General features: G+C 62.5%; 3 protein-coding genes across 8 annotated transcripts in view; all 3 read right to left on the bottom strand.

The window, feature by feature from the left end:
- SYT7 (synaptotagmin 7) overlaps positions 1-14803 on the bottom strand; it is a 271753-nt gene extending 256950 nt beyond the window's left edge. The window contains exons 1-19 of one of the 3 annotated variants that reach the window (XM_056353448.1): positions 13980-14213; positions 13078-13156; positions 12748-12977; positions 12558-12652; positions 11934-12060; positions 11770-11852; positions 11533-11626; positions 11243-11455; positions 10944-11094; positions 10724-10863; positions 10404-10561; positions 10240-10330; positions 10041-10159; positions 9656-9869; positions 9337-9453; positions 9148-9258; positions 8937-9057; positions 8678-8849; positions 8301-8588 (exon numbers count right to left, since the gene is read on the bottom strand). In XM_056353448.1, the coding sequence (XP_056209423.1) occupies positions 8507-8588; positions 8678-8849; positions 8937-9057; positions 9148-9258; positions 9337-9453; positions 9656-9869; positions 10041-10159; positions 10240-10330; positions 10404-10561; positions 10724-10863; positions 10944-11094; positions 11243-11455; positions 11533-11626; positions 11770-11852; positions 11934-12060; positions 12558-12652; positions 12748-12977; positions 13078-13156; positions 13980-14096 (2514 nt within the window). In that variant the 5' untranslated portion in view covers positions 14097-14213 and the 3' untranslated portion in view covers positions 8301-8506. Of the gene's footprint in view, positions 1-8300; positions 8589-8677; positions 8850-8936; positions 9058-9147; positions 9259-9336; positions 9454-9655; positions 9870-10040; positions 10160-10239; positions 10331-10403; positions 10562-10723; positions 10864-10943; positions 11095-11242; positions 11456-11532; positions 11627-11769; positions 11853-11933; positions 12061-12557; positions 12653-12747; positions 12978-13077; positions 13287-13979; positions 14214-14713 lie in introns of those variants that run through there. The other 2 variants (XM_056353447.1, XM_056353446.1) reach the window with 2 other exon arrangements.
- Positions 1570-2499, bottom strand: LOC130155829 (olfactory receptor 5G3-like). Its single transcript, XM_056353560.1, has one exon. The coding sequence runs from the start codon at positions 2494-2496 to the stop codon at positions 1570-1572; it is 927 nt and encodes a 308-aa protein (XP_056209535.1). The 5' UTR covers positions 2497-2499.
- Positions 14804-15236: 433 nt separating the features above from the next.
- Positions 15237-19999, bottom strand: part of LOC130155797 (NADH dehydrogenase [ubiquinone] iron-sulfur protein 8, mitochondrial-like) — a 28172-nt gene continuing 23409 nt past the window's right edge. The window contains exons 5-15 of one of the 4 annotated variants that reach the window (XM_056353488.1): positions 19870-19955; positions 19633-19714; positions 19108-19494; positions 18516-18615; positions 17658-18124; positions 16408-16458; positions 16262-16324; positions 16085-16174; positions 15767-15939; positions 15542-15670; positions 15237-15463 (exon numbers count right to left, since the gene is read on the bottom strand). In XM_056353488.1, coding sequence (XP_056209463.1) covers positions 15332-15463; positions 15542-15670; positions 15767-15939; positions 16085-16174; positions 16262-16324; positions 16408-16458; positions 17658-18124; positions 18516-18615; positions 19108-19494; positions 19633-19714; positions 19870-19955 — 1760 coding nt within the window. In that variant the 3' untranslated portion in view covers positions 15237-15331. Of the gene's footprint in view, positions 15464-15541; positions 15671-15766; positions 15940-16084; positions 16175-16261; positions 16325-16407; positions 16475-17657; positions 18125-18515; positions 18616-18827; positions 18995-19107; positions 19715-19869; positions 19956-19999 lie in introns of those variants that run through there. The other 3 variants (XM_056353493.1, XM_056353490.1, XM_056353489.1) reach the window with 3 other exon arrangements.

Raw genomic sequence — 19999 nt, 5'->3', positions numbered from 1 at the left:
CATGGGGAATTCCAGCTAGAAACAAGGGGAGGAAAAAACCCACCGTCAGGGTGGCCAGACACTGAAACAGGGGTGGGGGTGTGTGAAACCTCTGCCCTTGGTGGTCCCCAAGGCTCAGCAGGGCAGTGGGGTTGGAGCTGGCCCTGGCTGGTGTGGGTGGCTGTACCAGAGACCTCCTGGGGTCCTAGCCACGGGGGGGGGGCATAAGTAGCCCCAACACGGCACAGCTGATAAGAGAGGAACTGAGCAGGAGAGCAAACAGCTGGGAGGACGTTTGCCCCGGGCTGACAGGGCTAGCCTGGCAGCCAACGGATGGCTGGATTAAATAATAACCAGGGAATTATCGGGAAGCTTTGGGAACAAAGACCAACTCACCCGACTGAGTCTGAGTGCCTGTTAGTTGTGTGTCGGAATAAATTAGCAAACCCCTTTGATCCTGGGTTGATTTAATCCAACCCAAGTTATTACACATCTCCAGGATAGCACCAAGGCTAAGCCATCACTCCAGACTTTGCCATGGTCCTGGCAGAGGCTGCAGCCTGTAGGGGCTGAGGCAATACACAAACTGCAGTATTTGTGCTTTTTCACGTATGCAACATTTGTGCACCACCCAGCAGCTCTGTCTGCAGGAAGGCAGCAGGAGAGACGTCAGGGCAGGCAATGGCATCGGTCCAGGCTGGCGTGGGCTGCAGAACATCATGTCTGAAGGAGAAGGCTGCTGAGCAACACTGTAACTCCTGTGATCTGTTCTGGCCAGGGTAGTGTGGACATCATGGCTTGTATTGCTGTCAACAGGGAGAGGGAAAGCAAAGGTGTGGAGCAGTGGATGGGCATTCCGTGATAGTACCTGCCCTGGGGGGATTCATCACTACAGCATCTTAAAATGATTTCAAGGTGCCTTCATGTACAATAGAGGTCACCCAAATACCCTATTTAACTTAAATTTTTAGCTGTCTAAAATTAAATGAGGTGTATGATGCTGTTAATCAATAATGAGGTTTGAGTAAGAAAAAGGGAAAATATTTCCTGCATAGTGTGCCAGTTGTTTGCTGTCATCTCTATTTTTCTTGCTAAAGGTGTTGACGTACTCAGACCAGTTATTATGGCCCTTAATGACTTTACAACACTGTCTTGAAATGGAATTTGATTCAGTGGAACAGTGGAATTCACTCCTGTTTATTCTGATTTGCTAAGCAAAAGGAAGAGCAACACACGACACGGTTCATCAGTCGAGTCCAGCCAATCTAGAAATGTTTGCAATATTCTTCTGGTTCAGCTTGGCCTGATACATAGGATTAAATAAATGGTAAAGGGCAAAATTTAAAATGAGAAGTGCATGCTTGTAGTTCTCTACCTGTGTCTTTATTAGGTTAAATTAACTACTAAATATAATTACCAACATCTGGAGGAGTTAAATTATTAGTATTCTCAGCTGCTGATATTGAAACAGCTAGCATATCACGTAAATCAAAGTGTAGAAGACACCAAAAACGTTGTCGATCTGAGATATTTAACAAAAGGCTGAGTGCATCTCGATTCTATCTGACCATAAATTTACAACATTCAAGATCATTTTATTTTTGCAAGTCTCCTCAAAGCCTCCTTCACGTCCTTATTCCTCAGGCTGTAGATGAACGGGTTCAGCATGGGAGTCACCACGGTGTAGAGGACCACAGCCCATTTATCTCCTCCTCTTGAGCTGTCTGAGCTGGGCTTTAAGTACATAAAAAATGATGTCCCATAGAAGATGCTCACAGTGATGAGGTGGGAGCTGCAGGTAGAGAAGGCTTTGTGCTTGCCCTTGGCTGAACTGATGCTCAGGATGGTGGAGATGACGGCCATGTAGGAGACCAGGATAACCAGGATGCTGGATGCACCAAATAAAGATGCTGAAGTTCTTAGGATAGCGTGGCTGAGGGTGATGTCTGTAGTTGAGAGTGATATCAGAGCGGAAATGTCACAGAAGAACAGGTCAATGACACTGGAGCTGCAGAAGGATAACCTGGACATGCCGATAGTCTGCCCCGTGCCATTTATCAACCCCATGAGATATGACCCAGTCACCAGCTGGAAACAGCATTCTGGGGACATGACAAGGGGATACACCAGGGGATGGCAAATGGCCACGTAACGGTCATACGCCATTGCAGCCAGCAGGAAGCACTCGGTTATCCCAAAAAGATCAAAAATGAATACCTGAGCCATACACCCAGCATAAGCAATGACCTTCTTCTCTGATATGAAGTCAACTAACATCTTGGGGGTGATGACGGTGGAAGAACAGAGGTCTACAAAAGCCAGGTTGCCCAGGAAATAATACATGGGGGAGTGGAGCTGAGGGCTGGCCCTGATTAACACCATCATCCCAAGGTTCCCCAGGACAGTGATGAGGTAGGTGAGCAGAAATATCAGGAAGAGGATGACCTGAGTCACCGGGTCCTCTGTGAACCCCATTAAGCTGAACTTGGTCACTTGGGTGCAGTTGCTTTGTGTCATTAGTTGGATGCGTGCTGGAGGTTTCTTCTACAACAGGCAGGTACCTTTCAAGTGGAAAACCCTCTATCCAGTGGGACCTGCACAGAGACAATCATACAGGATCTAAAGGAAGAGTTTAGGCACCGATCAATTAGAAACGGCTTGCCAAAAGTCACATCACCGCACGGGTGAAACAAGCAGGGTGCTGTAAAAGCAAAGCTTTGCTCAGGCTGTGCAGTGCCAGGGCACAGCGTGGTGCCCGGTCCTCTGCCTCGCTTCTGGATGCTCAGCAGTGACCTTTGGGAAAGGCTGTAGGGAGGTTACACACCTGAGTAGCTTTACCTTAGTGCTGCATTTCGTCCCGTGTTACTGTTCAGTCTGGGACTTTGAGATCATCCAGCTCAACCTGAACCACAGAAGCGAGGTACTTCCACAGCGCCAAGGACATTGTTCACCCTCTCATTGACGCTGGCCAACCACCTGCTTCTTCCCTCTTTGCTGGGATGTCTTCCTAACCACAAAACCCGGCACAGAAGTTTCTGTAGGTTTCCCCCACTCCTGATGCACTGCTCCGGCTATAGAAGCTTTCCCTGGGTCTCCTGCCTGCTCCTAGAGTCTTCAAATGGAAATGAGCAACTCCCGCAGCTGAGCAACCTCTTCTTGAAAATATGTTTGGGGAAAAAATTGTCTTTTGGACTTGCCTGGTCTCAGCAATGGTAAGCTCCCTAAAAATTCTTCACAGGAAAGCTTCTGATCCTCATCCCAGAACCCTTTGTGGTCAAATGAGGGAGGAAGCTTCCTGGGTGCCCTCTCCAGCAGGGTGTCTCCAGACCTGCCACCTTAGCAGTTGTGTGGTGAGGACAGAGGACAGACAGCTCCCTGGTTTTGGTGGAAAGTCCAGAGTATCATGAAGAAGCAAATCCCAGGACCCTGCAGGTAGGGCAGGAGATGAAGACAGGAGCTGTTTCTTTTCTGCAAGAGAAAACTGCAGGAGATGGGTCCTCTGTCCTTGTCATGGGTCTGGTACAGGGAGCTGAAGACATCAGCCCTCACACCTCAGCACTACCTCTGCTTCCCTCCTGATGCTCTTGGAGATTGATGTGAAGATGTGCCTGCCTGAAGCTCTGCAGGGGAGCTTGAAAACAAACCACCGCTGGCAAACACCCTTGCTATTTCACCTAACCTGGGGATCTGGGGACTGTACATCTTTTTGAGCCCCAGGAGAGTGCCAAAGCCCAAAGCAGGTCATTATCTTTTCTCCGCACTTCTGAGTTTGGAGAACGTACCCAGAGGAGATGACCTCAGCTTGAGTGAGCAACGGGGCTTTGGGCTCCCTTCAGAGCAAACCACAGAACAACACCTCATCTTTCACGTCCACTCTGAGCTTTTCAGGGACACTTGCAGCTCCACAAGTGCCATGTTTGACATCATCATGCCAAGGAGCTGAGGGAGACCTTGCCAAAGGGGCAAAGTCCCGCAGGAGCTGAGCCAGGGCTGGTAACAGGGTCCATCAGCAGTCCCAGGAGCACCATAGATAATGAACCACCTTTCTAACCATTTTATATTTCTTATACTCAAACCATAGCTCACCAGTTTGGCTGCAAGGAGCCAACAGATCATGGTGACCTTGCTAAAGTTGAGGTAAATGCTGTCTGCTACTCTTATTGTCCACACAGCCATCAGTCCTCCCAGTGCCCAAGGTGCTCAGGTTGGTCAGGCATGACTTGTCCTTGGTACCTCCATGCTGGCTATTCACAGTCACCTTCCTGTCCTTCCTCCAGTTGGAGAGGACTTCCAGGGGATTTTGCTTTTCAGCCCCACTGGGGACTGAAGCAGCCCACAGGCCTTGTGCCCTCCTTCTTGATGATATTTACCTTCTTCCACCCATCGTGCTAGAAACACACCAGCCATAAGGGAAAAATGAGATCCTGAGGGAGAGGTGCCCAGAACTGGAAAGAAGGTGATGCGAAGGATGAGATGAGGAGAGTGATGAAGGACTGAAAGGGGCGTCGAGAGGGGAAAAGGGCCCTTCTGAAGGGATGAAGGAAAGCTCTAAGGCTGGCCCTGTCTCTGGCAGCTCTAATGGAGATTCCCAAGCCCAACGGGAGGTGCAGGGTACCTCTTCCTACATCCTCTTCCCACCAAGCAAAGGGTGAGTGCCCAGAGCAGCAGAAACCACTGTGGCATCAGGTCAGATGTATTCTGCAGAATGGGAATTAGCTTAGGCACGGAAAGCCCTGACCCACACCCTCGGCTGAGCACCAGGCAGGGCAGCCAGGCTGACACTTCCCAGAGACAAACACAAAAGGAAAGGAAAAGTCAGATGGATTCACACCAGAGCCCAGCCGGACAGAGGCTCTCCCTCTGTTCTCAGCGAGGAAAAACCGCTCAAAGCAGGGTTGGGTTAGACATCACCTCCGACACTGAGAACTGGTGTTTTACAGACTTGGAGCCAGAGGCTGCCCTTCCCCAACAGTGCACCACTGTGAGCAAACCCCCACCATCTGGGCAGCGTTTGGGGTTAAAAACCCTCCCAGGGCAGCACCCTCACCTTTTCCTTTCTCTCCAGCAGAAAAATCAGCTACAGGAGCTGCAGAACCCAGCATGATACCGTAGAAGAGTCCTAGCAGGTCCGGTCCTGCCTGGGGCTGAGCCCCCTCCACCCGCCCCCCTGCTGTCAGCACTGCCTCTCGCACCTCCTCATCTCCCCGCTCAATACCAGCCCTGCAGCCATGGACCAGCTGACAGCGGGAGATGGATGGAGCCGAGCCAGCACCGCAGGGTGTGGGACATGTGCGGGGATGTAATGGACACGGGGGGCTTGGGGAGATGGTCCCTGCCCCATTTGCATCAGTCCCAGTCCCAAAAGCCAGTGCTGCCCACACAGCCTCCTTGGCCACCCTGCAGCACACGGGGGCCAGAGGGTTTCTTCTCTGTTACGCTGGCCGAGGGAAGGACTGAAGCACCAACCCCAAAGCAGAAGCAAAGGCTGGGTCCCAGTTTGGAGAAAACAGCCAGCTCTGTGCAAAGCAGGGAGGGATTTCAGCCCTTGCCCAGTGCCACCATCACCGAGGTACCACCGGGGACACAAACTCATCAGCATCCCCATGAAGATGCCCACTGTTCCCTCCAGACCTGTCCCCAGAGCCCCAGCATCCCTCATCATCTCCAAATACACTCCCGTGGTGTGCAGAGATGGTGTCCTCAGCCCCGTTGCAGTTCAGAGGGGAGTGGGGGGCTCCAGAGTAGCTCCTCTGCTTCCCCCATGCCCCAGTCCCCTGACCCTGTGTCAGTCACCTCCCCACATGCATCCCTTGCCCCTGCAGCACCAGCTTGTCCCCATCCATCTCCTGCTGTCAGGCTGGTATTGAGCATCATGATGGGAGGTGTGGGGGAAGGGGGGCTTAGCCCCAGGGCAGGACTGGGGGTCCTGGGTACCAGTGCAGAGACAGGACCGGCATTCAGGATGGGTGCGGGGCAGGGGGAGCACTTTCCTCCCCCACCACCGAGCTGCAGAGGCTTTGCACAAACAGCCGGCACGTTGCGGATGCCTCAACACCTCCCTGCGCTTTAATACCAGGTGTTGACGGCAGCTGTCGGCTGAGCTGCTGGCGCACGAGCGGCTGCCATGTGCCGGGACAGGTTTTGCCCAGGGGAGAGAGATGGTCGGAGCAGCCCCCCATCTCCCCCTGCCCAGATGTGTGACATGAGGGGGACAAGGAGACCCAAGGAGAGCTGTCTCTCCCCAGCCCAGTGTACCCTGAAATGCAGTGGGGATCAGCGATGCTCCCAGCCACTCCAGGGCCACCGCTCGCCTCCCGTCCATCATCATCGCGTCAAGGCGTGAAGCCAAGTCGGGGAAGGGGGCCGTGCTCCAGCCCCCAAGGACCGCTGCAGCTCCAGCCCCCGCCTCTCCACCCCTAGCTGGGGCATAAAACCCCCGGCAGGCTGCGGGGGACAGTCCAGAGCTGGCGCTGCACGGGGAGGGGTCTTCGGTGGGGTCCCCACTGCCGCCGTGCTGGGGGACGGAGCCACAGCTGCCGCTTGCCCACCCACAGAACACATGGCAGGTAAAACCCACCCACGGCAATGCTCCCCCCTACCCAGCAGCGGGGTCCCATGGTGTTTTGGGGTGCAGTGAGTCACCCAGACCCACGAGCAACTGGGGTTGCAATGGGGAGGGGGATAAAACCCCAGTAGGGACTCCCCGGTCCTCCCACCCCCTCCAGGGGGGAAGGATGTGATGGGGCAGCTGGTGGTGCACATCTGGGGTGCAGGATCAGGCCCCTTGCAACACCCCTTCCCCCCTCCGCAGCCTTCCTGGGGGGGCCAGGCGAGGGGCCCCCCTGCGGCACTGGCCTCGGGTGGGCAGGCGAGGGGCCGGGGACCAGCAGCAAGAACCGGCGCGTGTGCCACGCCACGGCACGGCTGGAGATGGGCAGCCTCTGGGAGGAGTTCAACCGCCTGGGCACCGAGATGATCGTCACCAAGGCAGGCAGGTAAGTACCAGAGCAGGACAGGGAGGCTGCCAGGTGGGGGGCACCTCCTTCCTACCCCCCCCTCCCCGCAGGAGGATGTTTCCCACCTTCCAGGTGAAGCTGTCGGGGCTGGACCCGCTGGCTGACTATGTCTTGCTCATGGACTTCATCCCGCTGGATGACAAGAGATACAGGTTGGGTGATGGGGATGCTGGGGGGGGCCGGATCCTGGGGTAGTGCTGAGCCCCCCTGCCCCGCAGGTATGCCTTCCACAGCTCCTCCTGGCTGGCAGCGGGACGGGCCGACCCGGCAGCCCCCGGCCGCGTCCACTTCCACCCCGACTCCCCAGCCAAGGGTGCCCAGTGGATGCGGCAGATCGTCTCCTTCGACAAGCTCAAGCTGACCAACAACCTCCTGGATGACAACGGCCACGTGAGGACCTAGCCCTGGGGCGGGCAGTGCAGGAGGACACGATGCGCCCCTGCACAGAGTGGGTCCTGCCCACTCCCCCTATTCCCCCCTCCCCAGATCATCCTCAACTCCATGCACCGCTACCAGCCCCGCTTCCACGTGGTCTTCGTGGACCCGCGACGGGACAGTGAGCGCTTTGCCCACCAGAACTTCAAGTCCTTCAGCTTCCCCGAGACCCAGTTCATGGCGGTGACGGCTTACCAGAACCACCGGGTGAGCTCCAGGGCGGGGGGGACATGGGGGACGCCCCCAGAGACCCCCTGACCCTGCTCCCTTCCACAGATCACCCAGCTGAAAATCGCCAGCAACCCCTTTGCCAAGGGCTTTCGGGACGGTGACCCTGAGCCGTGGTAAGGCCCCGCCGCTCCGACACCACGATAAGGGGCTCCATGCCACCCCCCCGCCTGAGCCCCCCATCTCTCTTGCAGGTGCGGGGTGCCAGCAGGGTCCCTGCTGGGTGCAATGCCCCGTGCCCGAGCCACCGCGCTGCCCTCCCGCCCTGAGAAGCAGGAGAAAGGTAGGGGGGCTGGAGGGGGGACTGACCATCCCCTGTTGCTGTCTCTCCCCCCCGCAGGGGCTCCTCGCAGCCATGGAGGACTGGCTGCTGCCGTACCCCCCCAACCAGCCCCACAAGCAGCTCCCCCCGGCTTCCCTGAGCTGCCCGCACCCCCCTTCCAACCCCTCGCCTGCCCCCGCAGTGTCTATGTGGGGGCCAAGCCCTGCACCCTGCCCTACCCCCTGCCCACCTTCCCCCCGCTCAGCACCTACGGCCCCACCACGGCCCCCACCTTCGGCTACGGGCAGCAGTGATGGGTGGGGGCACAGATGCCAGGACCCCCGACCCAGCCCACGGCAGAGGGGATGGAGACGCGGAGGTGGGGACGAGCCACGGGGACAGCTTTATTCGCTGCCGAGGAGGGAATGGGGAGGATGCTGCAACCAGACCCCCGTGGCCCCTCAGCCTTGGGGATTTGGGGGCACAACGCTGCCCCCCAGCCCCCCTGGCTGAGCTGCCTGCAGCAGGGTGGGGACTGGGTCCGGCCGATGCCCTGAGCCCCCAGCGGGACCCGCGCAGGACGACTCTACTCCCAGGTGTCAGAGGCGAAGGTGAAGGGGCACAGCTTGTACCCGGCGCCCATGTAAAACTTATTCTGAAACTCCACCCTGCCGAGGAGAGTGGCCGGTGAGGAGTGGCGCTGGGGGGGATCAGTCACCCCGTCCCACCGGCACCCCACGCCCTCAGCCAGGCTCACCAGTGCAGGCGCAGGGCGTGGAGGAAGGCGGAGAGCCCCTCCATCACCAGCAGGATCGCCACGGTCAGCACGGCGAAGGCGGCGAAGACGGGCACCAGCACCACACCGCCCACATAGTTCAGCCGCACGAAGCCGTTGCGCATCACCATGGTCCATAGGACCTCTGACAGCTCTGGGAAGGGGGGGACAGGGACAGGCAGAGGGGTTGAGGCTCAGCCCAGCCCCGGGGCGGGGCACGCAGGGGACCGGGGGGACTCACGGGCATGGGCCAGGCTGAGTGCCCAGAGCCGCAGGTAGGATGCGGTGTTGGAGATGCAGCCCAGGCAGTACTCGATGGTGTGGATCGCCTGGTGCATGAAGATCTCAGCAAAGTCCAGGTGCTGCAGGGATGGAAGGGACACAGGATGTCAGCGGCGGGGCACAGCCACCCCCACCACACCACCCAAGACCACCAGACCAGTTCCCCTCACCTCAGCGTCAGGGCTGTGCCCCCCGCTCTCCACGTCCTCCTTGGTGGCATTGACAGAGTTGCCAGCCTTCTGCCCCTCCAGCAGCGGCTCCTGCTCCCCCGCCGTCACCAGCTGCAAGGTGATGGCATCAGTGGTGAGACCCCACCGCACCCCCCTGCCCAAGCCCCACCACCCCGACCCCAGCCTCACCGCAGGGCGACTGGTCCTCCGCGTGCGCTGCCGGCAGCACAGGTACAGCGGTGTCCCCAGGAGCAGGACAGGCACCGATGCCAGCGCCAGCACCACCAGCACGGTCTGCACCGGCACCTGCGGCACAGGGGCACCAGTTCAGTGTCCTCCACGGCACCAGCCACCCAAGCTGAGAACAGCCCCACCCATGACACAGCGGGAGACCACCACCACCACCACAGCGGCCCCCACAGGGCTCCCCATTGCTCCCAGCCTGGGCAAGGGGAAGGGTAGGCACTGGGTCCCTGGGTGGGTGCCCCCCATCTTGGTGGGGTGCTACCTGCCCCCGGTAGAGTGGGAGGTTGTCAGCGTTGGAGGTGAAGAGGAACATGTCGATGAAGTGGATGAGGATGCTGGGGGCTACCAGGGAGTCGGCGGCACTGAACTTCACCCACTTGTAGAAGATGAGGAAGACGAGGTAGCCAAAGAGCGCCAGGAGGAAAACCATCTCGGGCAGGAGCTCCAGCACCAACCGGTGCCGCTGCTGGAAGTGCCTGGGCAGGGGGACATCAGCCAAGCTCAGCCCAGCATGGCACACCCTCGCGTGACCTGGGCTCCCACCCAAATGTAGGGGTCCAGGACTCCACTCACCCACCCCACCCGGGTGAGTCCAGTCCCTTTAGCATGATCATGGGTGGCCAGATCCCACAGCCACAGGGACTCACACATGGTTGAAGACCCCCAACAGGACACCGAAACCCATGTGCACGATGCCCAGCACCACGGACATCTTCATCTTGAAGGAGTTGAGGAAGTTGAGGTGGTTGGTGGCCAAGCTCCAGATCTGTCGTGGACAAGGTGGGTGAGACTCTGGGCCACCCCACCGAGGGTCCCACCCCATCCTCTCCCCCACAGGACACTCACTGGGTCGATCCCGAAAGGATAGGGCCCTCGGAAGACGCCGGTGATGTTGGGATCCAAGGTGAGGGATGGGTGGGTGGCAAGGTAGGCAGAGCTGTGGGTAGAGCAGGGGGTGTCAGTACAGGCAGGGACACAGGCAGGGTTCACTGGGGGACTGGGAGTCACACCTCCAGGAGGAGTGGTTGGCCATGGTGGCCACGCTCCAGGCAGAGGGGAAGATGACAGTGGCTTTGCTGAAGCACTCATTGTAGATGAAGCCAGTGTAGATGGAGAAGGCCCCCATAAGCAGGATGAGGTAGCGCCCCTCGAAGAACGTCAGCCAGATCTGGTGGGGGCAAACACGGCTCCTGCATCCACCACCTCCCATGCCCCACACTGTCCCCCTCCCACACCTCCAACCCTGCCCCATACTGCCTTTGTCCTGTACTACCACCCCCATCCCACACCTTCAACCAGGTCCCCACACCCCCAACCACGTCCTGCTCACCTCGTTGCTGGCCTGCTGCAGGCTGGGGCTGTTCTCATACAGCACCATCCAGAGAGCGAAGAGGAACATGAGCAGCCCATGCCCCACGTCCCCAAACATGATGGCGAAGATGAAGGGGAAGGTGATGATGGCGTAGGGCGCTGCAGGGACACAGGGATCATGTCACACAGGGTGTCCCCCCCACCAGTCTGGGATGCTGCAGGGGGTCGGGGGGCCTTACCAGGGTTCACCTCCTGGTAGCTGGCCACCCCGTAGGCATCCACAATGCTCTGGAAGCCAGCAGTGAACTTGTTGGTGCGGATGAGGGTGGGGGGGTTCTCCGAGGTGGGGATGCGCTGCACGAAGCACTCCACGCTCGAGCCGCTCTTGTACTGTGGGGAAAGCACCCAGTGCCTGACACAGGGCACCCCCTGCCTCGCACCCCGGCACGAGGACACGGATGGGGACACCGAGCAACCCTGAGCATGGGGACACCGAACAAACCCTGGCACAAGGACATGGTAACACCAAGCAACCCACCGATCCCTGCCGCAGGGCGTCCTGCACTTGCGTGAGGTCCCTCACGGGGCACCAGACCTCAGCGATGAGGCACTTCTCGGTGACATCGAAGCTGCACTGGTTGAGGATGAGGTAGATGGCCTTCATCTTCTGCACCTGCACCCGCCAGGTGGGCAGCGCCAGCGCCACCTTGTCCAGCACCTGTGCCAGGTACTGCTCTGTCTCCTCCAGCACCTGCGGGTGCCCAGCACAGGTCAGGGACGGGGGACCCCCCATGGCCCCCCCGGTCCCCACTATAGTGCCCAGCTAACCACGCTGAGGTCCTGGATCTGGCTGTGCAGCCCGCTCATGGTGTCCGCCCGGCTGGCCTCGCTCTCCGGGTAGGGGTACATGTGGCAGTGGAAGCTGGGACAGACGGACACCACAGTGTCAGGGGGACCAGAGCTCCCCAAGGTGGCCCAGCCTGTCCCCGTCGCGGGGATCCAGAGTGGGTCTTGCTAAATAAACCTCTGCCTGGCCGGATGCGTGGCGTGGGGCCCCTGGCTCACCAGTCCGAGATCTTGCGGATCTTCTGCCCGATTTGCTCACCCCAGTAGGAGATGAGGAAGATGACCCAGGTGATGCTCTCGCCCTGGAGACAGCAAAGCCCATGTCAGCCCCAGCTGTCCTGGCCCCTCTTCCCTGCCAGCCCCCACCCCAGTGCCCTGCTCACCGTGGCCAGGTCCTCCATGGGCTCCGGCATCTCCACAAAGCTGGCCACCAGGTAGCCGCGGCAGGCGCGCCACAGCAGCCGCTCGAAGGCGCTCACCCGCCATGGGTGAATAACACCGGCCACAAAGCTGCAGGGACACAGTGAGGGTGTTGGGACGAGCACGGCTCTGCTGCTGCCCCCACCCCATGGCCAGACCCCTGCCCCATGGCTCTTCCCCAGTCCTCATCCTCCAGCCATGCCCCACGGCCACACCTCTGCCCCACGGCTCATCTCCAACCCTCACTCTACAGCCATGCCCACTGCCCCACAGCCACACCACCGCCCCACGGCTCCGCTCCAACTCTCATCCTACAGCCATGCCCACCACCCCACGGCCACACCACCGCCCCACGGCTCCGCTCCAACTCTCATCCTACAGCCATGCCCACCACCCCACGGCCACACCACCGCCCCACGGCTCCGCTCCAACTCTCATCCTACAGCCATGCCCACCACCACACGGCCACACCACCGCCCCACGGCCCCGCTCCAACTCTCATCCTACAGCCATGCCCACCACCCCACGGCCACACCACCGCCCCACGGCCCCACTCCAACCCCCGCCCCACACACAGCCCCTGTTACTTGATCTTGCGGTCGAGGTGCTGGTGCAGGGAGGGATCGAGGATGGGCTCCCGCTCAGAGAGCGCCCGGGGCCGCGGTGGGGAGCCCAGCGGGGCCTGTGGTGATGGGGAGCACAGAGGTGAGGCTGCGGGGGGCAAGCAGGGCGCAGGGCAGCCCCCACAAGGATGGCGAGCCCCCTCCCCGGACCCACCGGCAGGCTGGTGAAGCGCTGGCCCTCGCGCAGGACGTGGAGGTACTGGCGTAGCTCCCGCAGGCGCCCACGCAAGGAGGCGCGGTTGTGGCTGACCTCCCGCAGCTCCTGCGCCAGCTGCTCCGACTGCTCCTGCACCCGCAGTGCCTCCCGCGCCAGCGGCGCCCGCGGGCTCTCTGGGCACGGCCCCAGCACCCGCCCAGCACCCCGCAGCTCCTGCTGCAGGAAGGCTGCGAGAGCCACCGTCAGATGGTGGGGGGGTCGGGGAGGGGGGGGCACCCCCTGAGGCAGCCCCCCAAAGAGCCAGACCCGAGCCCCCCCAGCACTCACTGAAGGTCTTCTCCATCTCCTCGCAGCGCCGCACCTCGCCCACGAAGCGCCGCTGGAAGGCACTCACGTTGGGGTTCAGCTGCCAGGGGGGCACAGTCACAGCATGGCCCCAGAGGGAACAGGGCACCCCAAGCCACCTGCACCCACCCCCTGCACCCAGAGCACCCCAAACCACCCAAATCCAGTCCCCTGCACACATGGCACCCCAAACCACCCACCCCAAGCCCTCTGCATCCATGGCACCTCAAGCCACCCACATCCACCCCCTGCACCTATGGCACCCCAAAGCCACCAGGCTAAACCCACAGCACCCCAAAACTCCCGCACTCTCTGCACCCACAGTACCCCAAATCCCCTGCATCCATTCCTTGCATCCACTGAACGCCAAACCCTCTGCACCAACTGCACCCCAAGCCAACACCCCCCCAATGCCTGCAACCAGGGGGCCCAAACCCCCCCAAGAGCAACAACCCTACACCTATGGCACCTCAAGCCCACCTGCATCTATCCCTTGAACCCCAAACCACCCACCTCAAACCCCCTGCACCCGCGGCACCCCAAAGCACCCACCCCAAACTTTCTGCACCCAGGGCACCCCAAACCACCTGCAACCATTCCCTGCACCCAGGGCACCCCAAAGCATCTACCCCAACCCTGCTGCACCCAGGGCACCCAAACCCACCCAGACCAACCCCCTGCACCCATGGCACCCCAAACCACCCACCCCAACCCCACTGCACCCATGGCACCCAAACCCACCCAGACTAACACCCCTGCACCCAGAGCACCCTGAGCCACCTGTACCCATCCCCTTGCACCCAGGGCACCCAACCCCACCCAGACCAACCCCCCTGCACCCATGGCACCCCAAACCCCCCTGCAGCCCCCCGACCCCTACGTACGTCCCTGAACTCGAGCAGCCCGCGCTCGCCCAGCTCGCTGACGCAGCTGTAGGCCGAGGCAGACTGGAGGAAGAGCTGGGCCAGGCAGACCTCCTCGCTGCGGAACAGGGACCCCATGGTGTCCCCCGGGGACCCCACTCCCGCCCTGGGGTGCGGAGGCACAAGGGCACCCGCCTGGGGGGCAGAGGGAGGGGGTGAGGACCAGGGGGGAACTGGCAGTGGTGCTGGGGGGGTCACCTCGGGGGTGGCAGTGGGGTTGGGGGGTACCCCGGGGGTGGCAGTGGGGTTGGGGGGGGGGAACCCTGCAGATGGCAGGGAGGCTGGCGGGGGGGGGGGGGAGGGGGGCACCCCGGGGCTTCCAGTGGGGCTGGGGGTGCTCGCAGCAAGGCTGGGGGTCCCCCGGGGGTCTGCAGCAGGACTGGGGGGGCAGCCGGGGTCCTGCAGCGGCGAGCCGGGGTGTCCCCGGAGCTCTGCCCAGGGGGAAGTGACCCGCCCCGGTCCCACGCGGCTCTTCCCAGCACCGGGCTTGCAAAATACTTTCCAGATCCCCCCGCCCCTGCTCCCCCCGCCCCCCCCCGCCCCGGTCCCGTGTGCGGCCCCCGCGCCCGCCCCGCTCAGCTGCAGCTGAGTCAGCGCCACCGCGTCCCCCGCGCCGGGCACTGGCCGCCCCCCGGGGCTGCCCCGGCCCCCCCGCCGCCCGGGACCCCCCCCCCGCGGGAGCCGCCCGCCCCTACCCGGGAGCGCGGGGCGGGCTCGGCACTTCCTCCTTCCCCAGGAAGGGCCCGGCCGCGGGGAGGGACCGGCCCGCCTCCCCCCCCCTCCCCTCCTCCACCGGGACCCCGAAGGCCCGGGAGCACGGAGCCAGAACCGCCCCCCGCACCGCCATCCCCCGTGGAGCATGGAAATGAGACCCACCCCCCTACACACCCCCTGCCACCTCCCGGAGCCGGTACCACCAGGGCCCCCCCACCCCCAGCCGCGGGTGCTGGCTGCAGGCAGGGCATCCCCTCCCGGGGAGAGGGGCACGCGCTCGCCCCTTGCCCCTGCCTGCCCCCCACGCACCCCCCACCCCAGCCTGCCTCGCCACGGCCACTCGCTCCCCCCCCCCATTCCTGTGCCCCCAGCCTGGCACGGGTGATGGCACCCCCAGGACCCCTGCTCCCCTCCCCAGAATACCCCCCCGAGGCTCAGGGAAGGGGATTCGACCCCTCCCCTGCCCCAGTGCCAGAAAGGAAGAGACACAGAGAAAGCCGGAGCTTTGGGTTAGGAAGGGGCCAGAGCCCCCAACACGGACAGGGGCGGCAGAGCCCCCCCAGACCCTTTATTAGGGGAGTGGGGAGGAGACGCGGCTGTCACCGGTACAGGTAATCAGCCTGGATGTTGGCCGCAATCTCTGCCTCCCACTTATCGCCGTTGTTGAGCAGCTTCTCCTTGTTGTAGAGCAGCTCCTCATGCGTCTCCGTCGAGAACTCAAAGTTGGGGCCCTGCCGGGATGGGAGACATTTGCCCTCAAGGCTCACCAGACCCCTGTGCCGCCCCAGGCAGGGGGGCTCCGCACTCACCTCCACGATGGCATCCACGGGGCAGGCCTCCTGGCAGAACCCGCAGTAGATGCACTTGGTCATATCGATGTCATAGCGGGTGGTGCGGCGGCTACCGTCAGCTCGGGGCTCGGCCTCGATGGTGATCGCCTGCCACGGGGCCGGGGGACACCGTCAGCTCCCGCGCTGGGCAGCCTGCTGACCCCCAGAGCCAGAGGGAGGAAGATGAGGGTGATGAAGGCTCACCTGCGCTGGACAGACAGCTTCGCAGAGCTTGCAGGCGATGCACCTTTCTTCTCCAGAGGGGTAGCGGCGCAGGGCGTGCTCCCCGCGGAAGCGTGGGCTCAGCGGGCCTTTCTCAAATGGGTAGTTGATGGTGGCCGGTTCCCGGAAAAGGTAGCTCAGCGTCATGGCCAGGCCTGGAAGATGGAGTGGGGGGGAGGGGGGATGTGCTGGCATGCTCAGGGGGACTGGCACCCCACAGATGAGCCAGGGGCTGTACGTGGGGAGGTTGAGAGGGGTTTGATCCGCCAGCGGCTGCATCGAGCCGGCTCCAGGCCTCACCTCGGAAGAGCTCCGTCCACAGCAGGGTCTGGGCAGCACGGTCGGTGATGGATCGCATGTCCATGGCTGGCTCCTGGACGTTGACGTACTCTGCAGGGAGAGGGAAGCTGTGCCCAGCCGGCGGAGGGGACACGGGGCTGGAGGGAAGGGCCGGGGGGGCAGCGCGCCCCTACTCACTGTAGGAGTCCCGAGGGTGGCTGGTGCTGAGCGGGCGCAGGTAGCCCAGGGGGGCTGGCGGGCCTGGAGGTAGGGCAGACAGAGGGGTGGGGGGGGGGCTCAGGCTGGGGAAAGGGGGCCAACGGGGGGGCCGGCGTGACTCTTACCTGCGCAGGCAGCCCGGTACAGCAAACGCAGCGCTGCCATGGCCGGTCCTGCTGCCAGCAGAGGGGTCTGGCCTGACGCTCACTGCCAGCCCTCAGGTGCTGGCCCCCCCACTTCCCACAGGGGAGCCAGATGTCCCAGCCCCCACCCCTCCACCAGAAGAGACCCCAAGCCTCGAGGCACCCCTCCTCCCACCAAGGACCAGGCATCCTGTCACCCTCCTCCAAGGGACACAGGTGTCCTGTTTACCCCACCAAAGGACCCACATGGCCTGCTGCCAACCCACCCCCCAAAGGGACCCAGGCATCCTGCCCCCCTCTGAAGGGACCCATGTGTCCTGTCCCCCCACCAAGGGACCCAGGCATCCTGTTCCTCTAGAAGGGACCGAGGTGTCCTACGCCACCATGGGACCCAGACATCCTGACATCCCCCAACAAGGGCCTCAGGTGTCCTGTCACCCCCCCCAAAGGGTCCCAGGCATCTGGACACACACCTCCACCTCCCCCAAGGGACCCAGGTGTGTGTGTCGCCAAGGGACTCAGACACCCTGTGCGTGTCCCCGCAAGGGACCCAAGTGTCCTGTCCGCCCCCCCACCTCCTACAAGGGACCCAGATATCCCCCTGCCAAGGGACCCAGGTGTCCCCCCACCTCCCACAAGGAACCTAGGTGTCCTGTTGTCGTCCCACCACCACCTTCCCACAAGGGACCCAGAGATATCCCTGCCAAGGGACCTAGGTGTCCTGTCCGCCCCCCACCTCCCACAAGGGACCCAAATATCCCCCCACCAAGAGACCCAGGTGTCCCCCCACATCCCACAAGGGACCCAGGTGTCCCGTCCTCCTCCAAAGGACTCGGGCATCCTGTCGTGCCCCACCAGGGGACCCAGGCGCTCTGCTCCCCCCCACCCTCCCCCAAGGGACCCAGTTATCCCCACACACACAGGACCCAGGTGTCCTGGGCACCCCGCTCCCCCCGCCGAAAGACCCAGGCAGACCCACCCACCCACCCCACAGCACCCAAAGCCCTACTCCAAACCCCCTCCCCACCCTCCAGCACCCAAGACAAGAGCCCCCCGCCCCAAGGAACCGAGCCACCCCGACACCCCGGCCCCAGGCAGGCTCCGGGGGGGCTGCCAGGCCTCCGGGCCGCACCCTCTCTCCCAGGCGGGACCCAGCGGCCAGGACAAGCCACGACAGCGCTGCCGGGCACCCCATGCAGGCCCCCCCGGCCGCCCCGGCCCCCCCCGCTCACCTCCCCCAAGGACCCGGGGCGTCCTGACCCCGCGCGCACTGCGCAGGCGCCAAGGGCAGCGGCGCAGGCGCATAGCGGCGCCGGGGTCACGGGGCGGGCCGCCGTGCAGTGGGCGGGGCAGACGGCGCCAGGCTCGCTTCTCATTGGCCCGAGGGGCGCGGAGCTGCGTGGATTGGGCAGGGCGGCAGTGGGGCGGCGCGGCAATTGGCCGAGCTGAGGCCGTGGGGCGGAACAGAAGCGTGGGCGGAAGCGGAAGTGGGTGTTTATTGCGGCTCAGAGGAGCGTGCAGGCAGCGCGGCGCTTGGTTTCGGTGGTGGCACGGAGCAGCGGGAGGCGGCGCGGGGCGTAGGGCGGGTACCGGGGGGTGTTGAGGGCTTCTCGGCCGGCACCGCGGAGCAGCGCGGCCCGCGGGTGCGCGAAGGTGTCGAAGCTGTAATGTCCGTGGTAGTGGCCCAGGCCGCTCTGCCCTGCGGAGCAGCGTCTGTCAGAGCCCCGGCACCGGGCACGGCCCAGGGGAGGTCGGGACGGGTAATGGGAGCTCCAGGGGCGGGATTAGTCGGCACCGGGGTAGAGGCCCAACCCCGGGGCTTGGAGGAGGAAGAGGGGGCCCCGACATGGGCACCAAGCTCGGACCCCCAGCCCAGCCACTGGAGGCAGGAGGGTCAGCACTGGGACACAGGTACCAGGCACAGTCCCGGCGCAGGGGTTCAGGAGCTGCCGTGGGTGGGGTGGTGGGTGATGGCAGAGCTGGAAGGACTCTGGGCAGGATTCCCCCCACAGCAGGCAGGGCCCTGGTCTTGCCTTGCCTGCGGTGGGCAGGGGACCCCTGCAGCACCCTGTTCCCAGGGATGGACGTACCGATGCCGCCAAAGGGCAGCGAGGTGAGCGTCATGTGCATGATGGTGTCGTTGGCACAGAAGCCACCACTGCTTGTCTTCTCCAGCACTTGGTTCACCACCTGGGGAGTGAAAGCAGAGGGGTGCTAAGCACTCACCGGGCACCCCTGGGCTGCACTAAGACACGCATGGCTGGGGACATGGTGGCTTTCCTTCTGTGACCAGGGACAAAGTCAAAGGAGCAGCCCCGACTGGGTGCCTGTGGCTACCCAGACCCCTGCAGCAGGATGCGACCCAGGCCGAGGGGAATGCTGCTCCCAGCCCAGCTCTGCACCTTCTTGCAGGAGGAGAAGACATAGATGGCCAGCGGCCGCTCCCGGGCATTGATGAAAGCGATGGCATCATCTAAGCTTGTTACTGTGAGGATGGGCAGGATAGGCCCGAAGATCTCCTCCTGCATGACGGGGTCATCCTGCTGCACGTCCACCAGCACCGTGGGGGCTGTGGGGAGAGATCCAAGCCTGGGCTGCCTGGCTGGGGGTTACAGACCGTGTCCAGCGGGACCCCCACCCAGCACCTCTGCCCTCCCGATGGCGGTATGCCCCATGCCTCACCAATGTAGCGTGTCTGTGCATCCGTCTGTCCCCCAATGGCCACACGCCCGCTGCGCAGCAGTGCCTGCACGCGCTGGAAGTGCTTGTCCCCCACAATTCGGGCAAAGTCAGGGGATTCCTGAGGGTTGGGGCCATAAAACTCAGTAATGGCCTCACGCAGAGCGACCAGCAGCTTCTCCTGCATCTCCAGGCTGCACAGCACATAGTCGGGCGCCACACAGGTCTGCCCTGGGTTGAAGAAGCGGCCCCAGGCCACCCGCCGGGCCACGTTCTGTACGTTGCAGGTGTCGGACACGTAGCAGGGGTTCTTAACCCCCAGCTCCAGTGTTACTGGTGTCAGGTGCTTGGCAGCAGCTGTCATCACGATCCTTCCCATGGAGGGGCTGCCTGAAGGTGGGGGGAGCAGCATGAACCCAGTGTGGTCATACTTCCCAATGGATCTGCACCCGGCTTGCCGGGACAGCTCCACGCCCGTCTCCCTGCCTCGAAGAGAGGGCTGGGACTGAGTATTCCTGAGGGATGTACCGGTGAAGAAGATATAGTCAAATCTGTTCTCCAGCAGCCTGGTGGTCTCCTCTGTGCCAGCAGTCACCACGGCAAAGCAGTCCTGGGACAAGGAGGGGAGGTGGGAAGTGCAGCGCCAGAGCCGGGCAGGAGCAGAGAGAGTGCTCGGTGGGGATGTGGCTTGGTGAAGCAGGTTTGGGACACAGAGGGGCAGGTGTCCCAGGAGAGGGAGGTGACTGCAGCAGAGGGTTCTCCTACCTTGTCCAGGTACCTGGGCAGTGTCTCAGCCACTAACCTCTCCACATTCCTGCTGATTTCAGAGGGTTTCATGACAACGCAGTTACCTGCAGGACAGGAGCTCCCTCTTGTTAAGGCCCTCACTCTTGCA

The sequence above is a fragment of the Falco biarmicus genome, chromosome 10 (genome assembly GCF_023638135.1).
Source record: "Falco biarmicus isolate bFalBia1 chromosome 10, bFalBia1.pri, whole genome shotgun sequence".
NCBI lineage: Eukaryota > Metazoa > Chordata > Aves > Falconiformes > Falconidae > Falco > Falco biarmicus.
The sequence above is the reverse complement of the archived record's forward strand: the minus strand, read 5'-3'. Positions and strand labels throughout refer to the sequence as shown.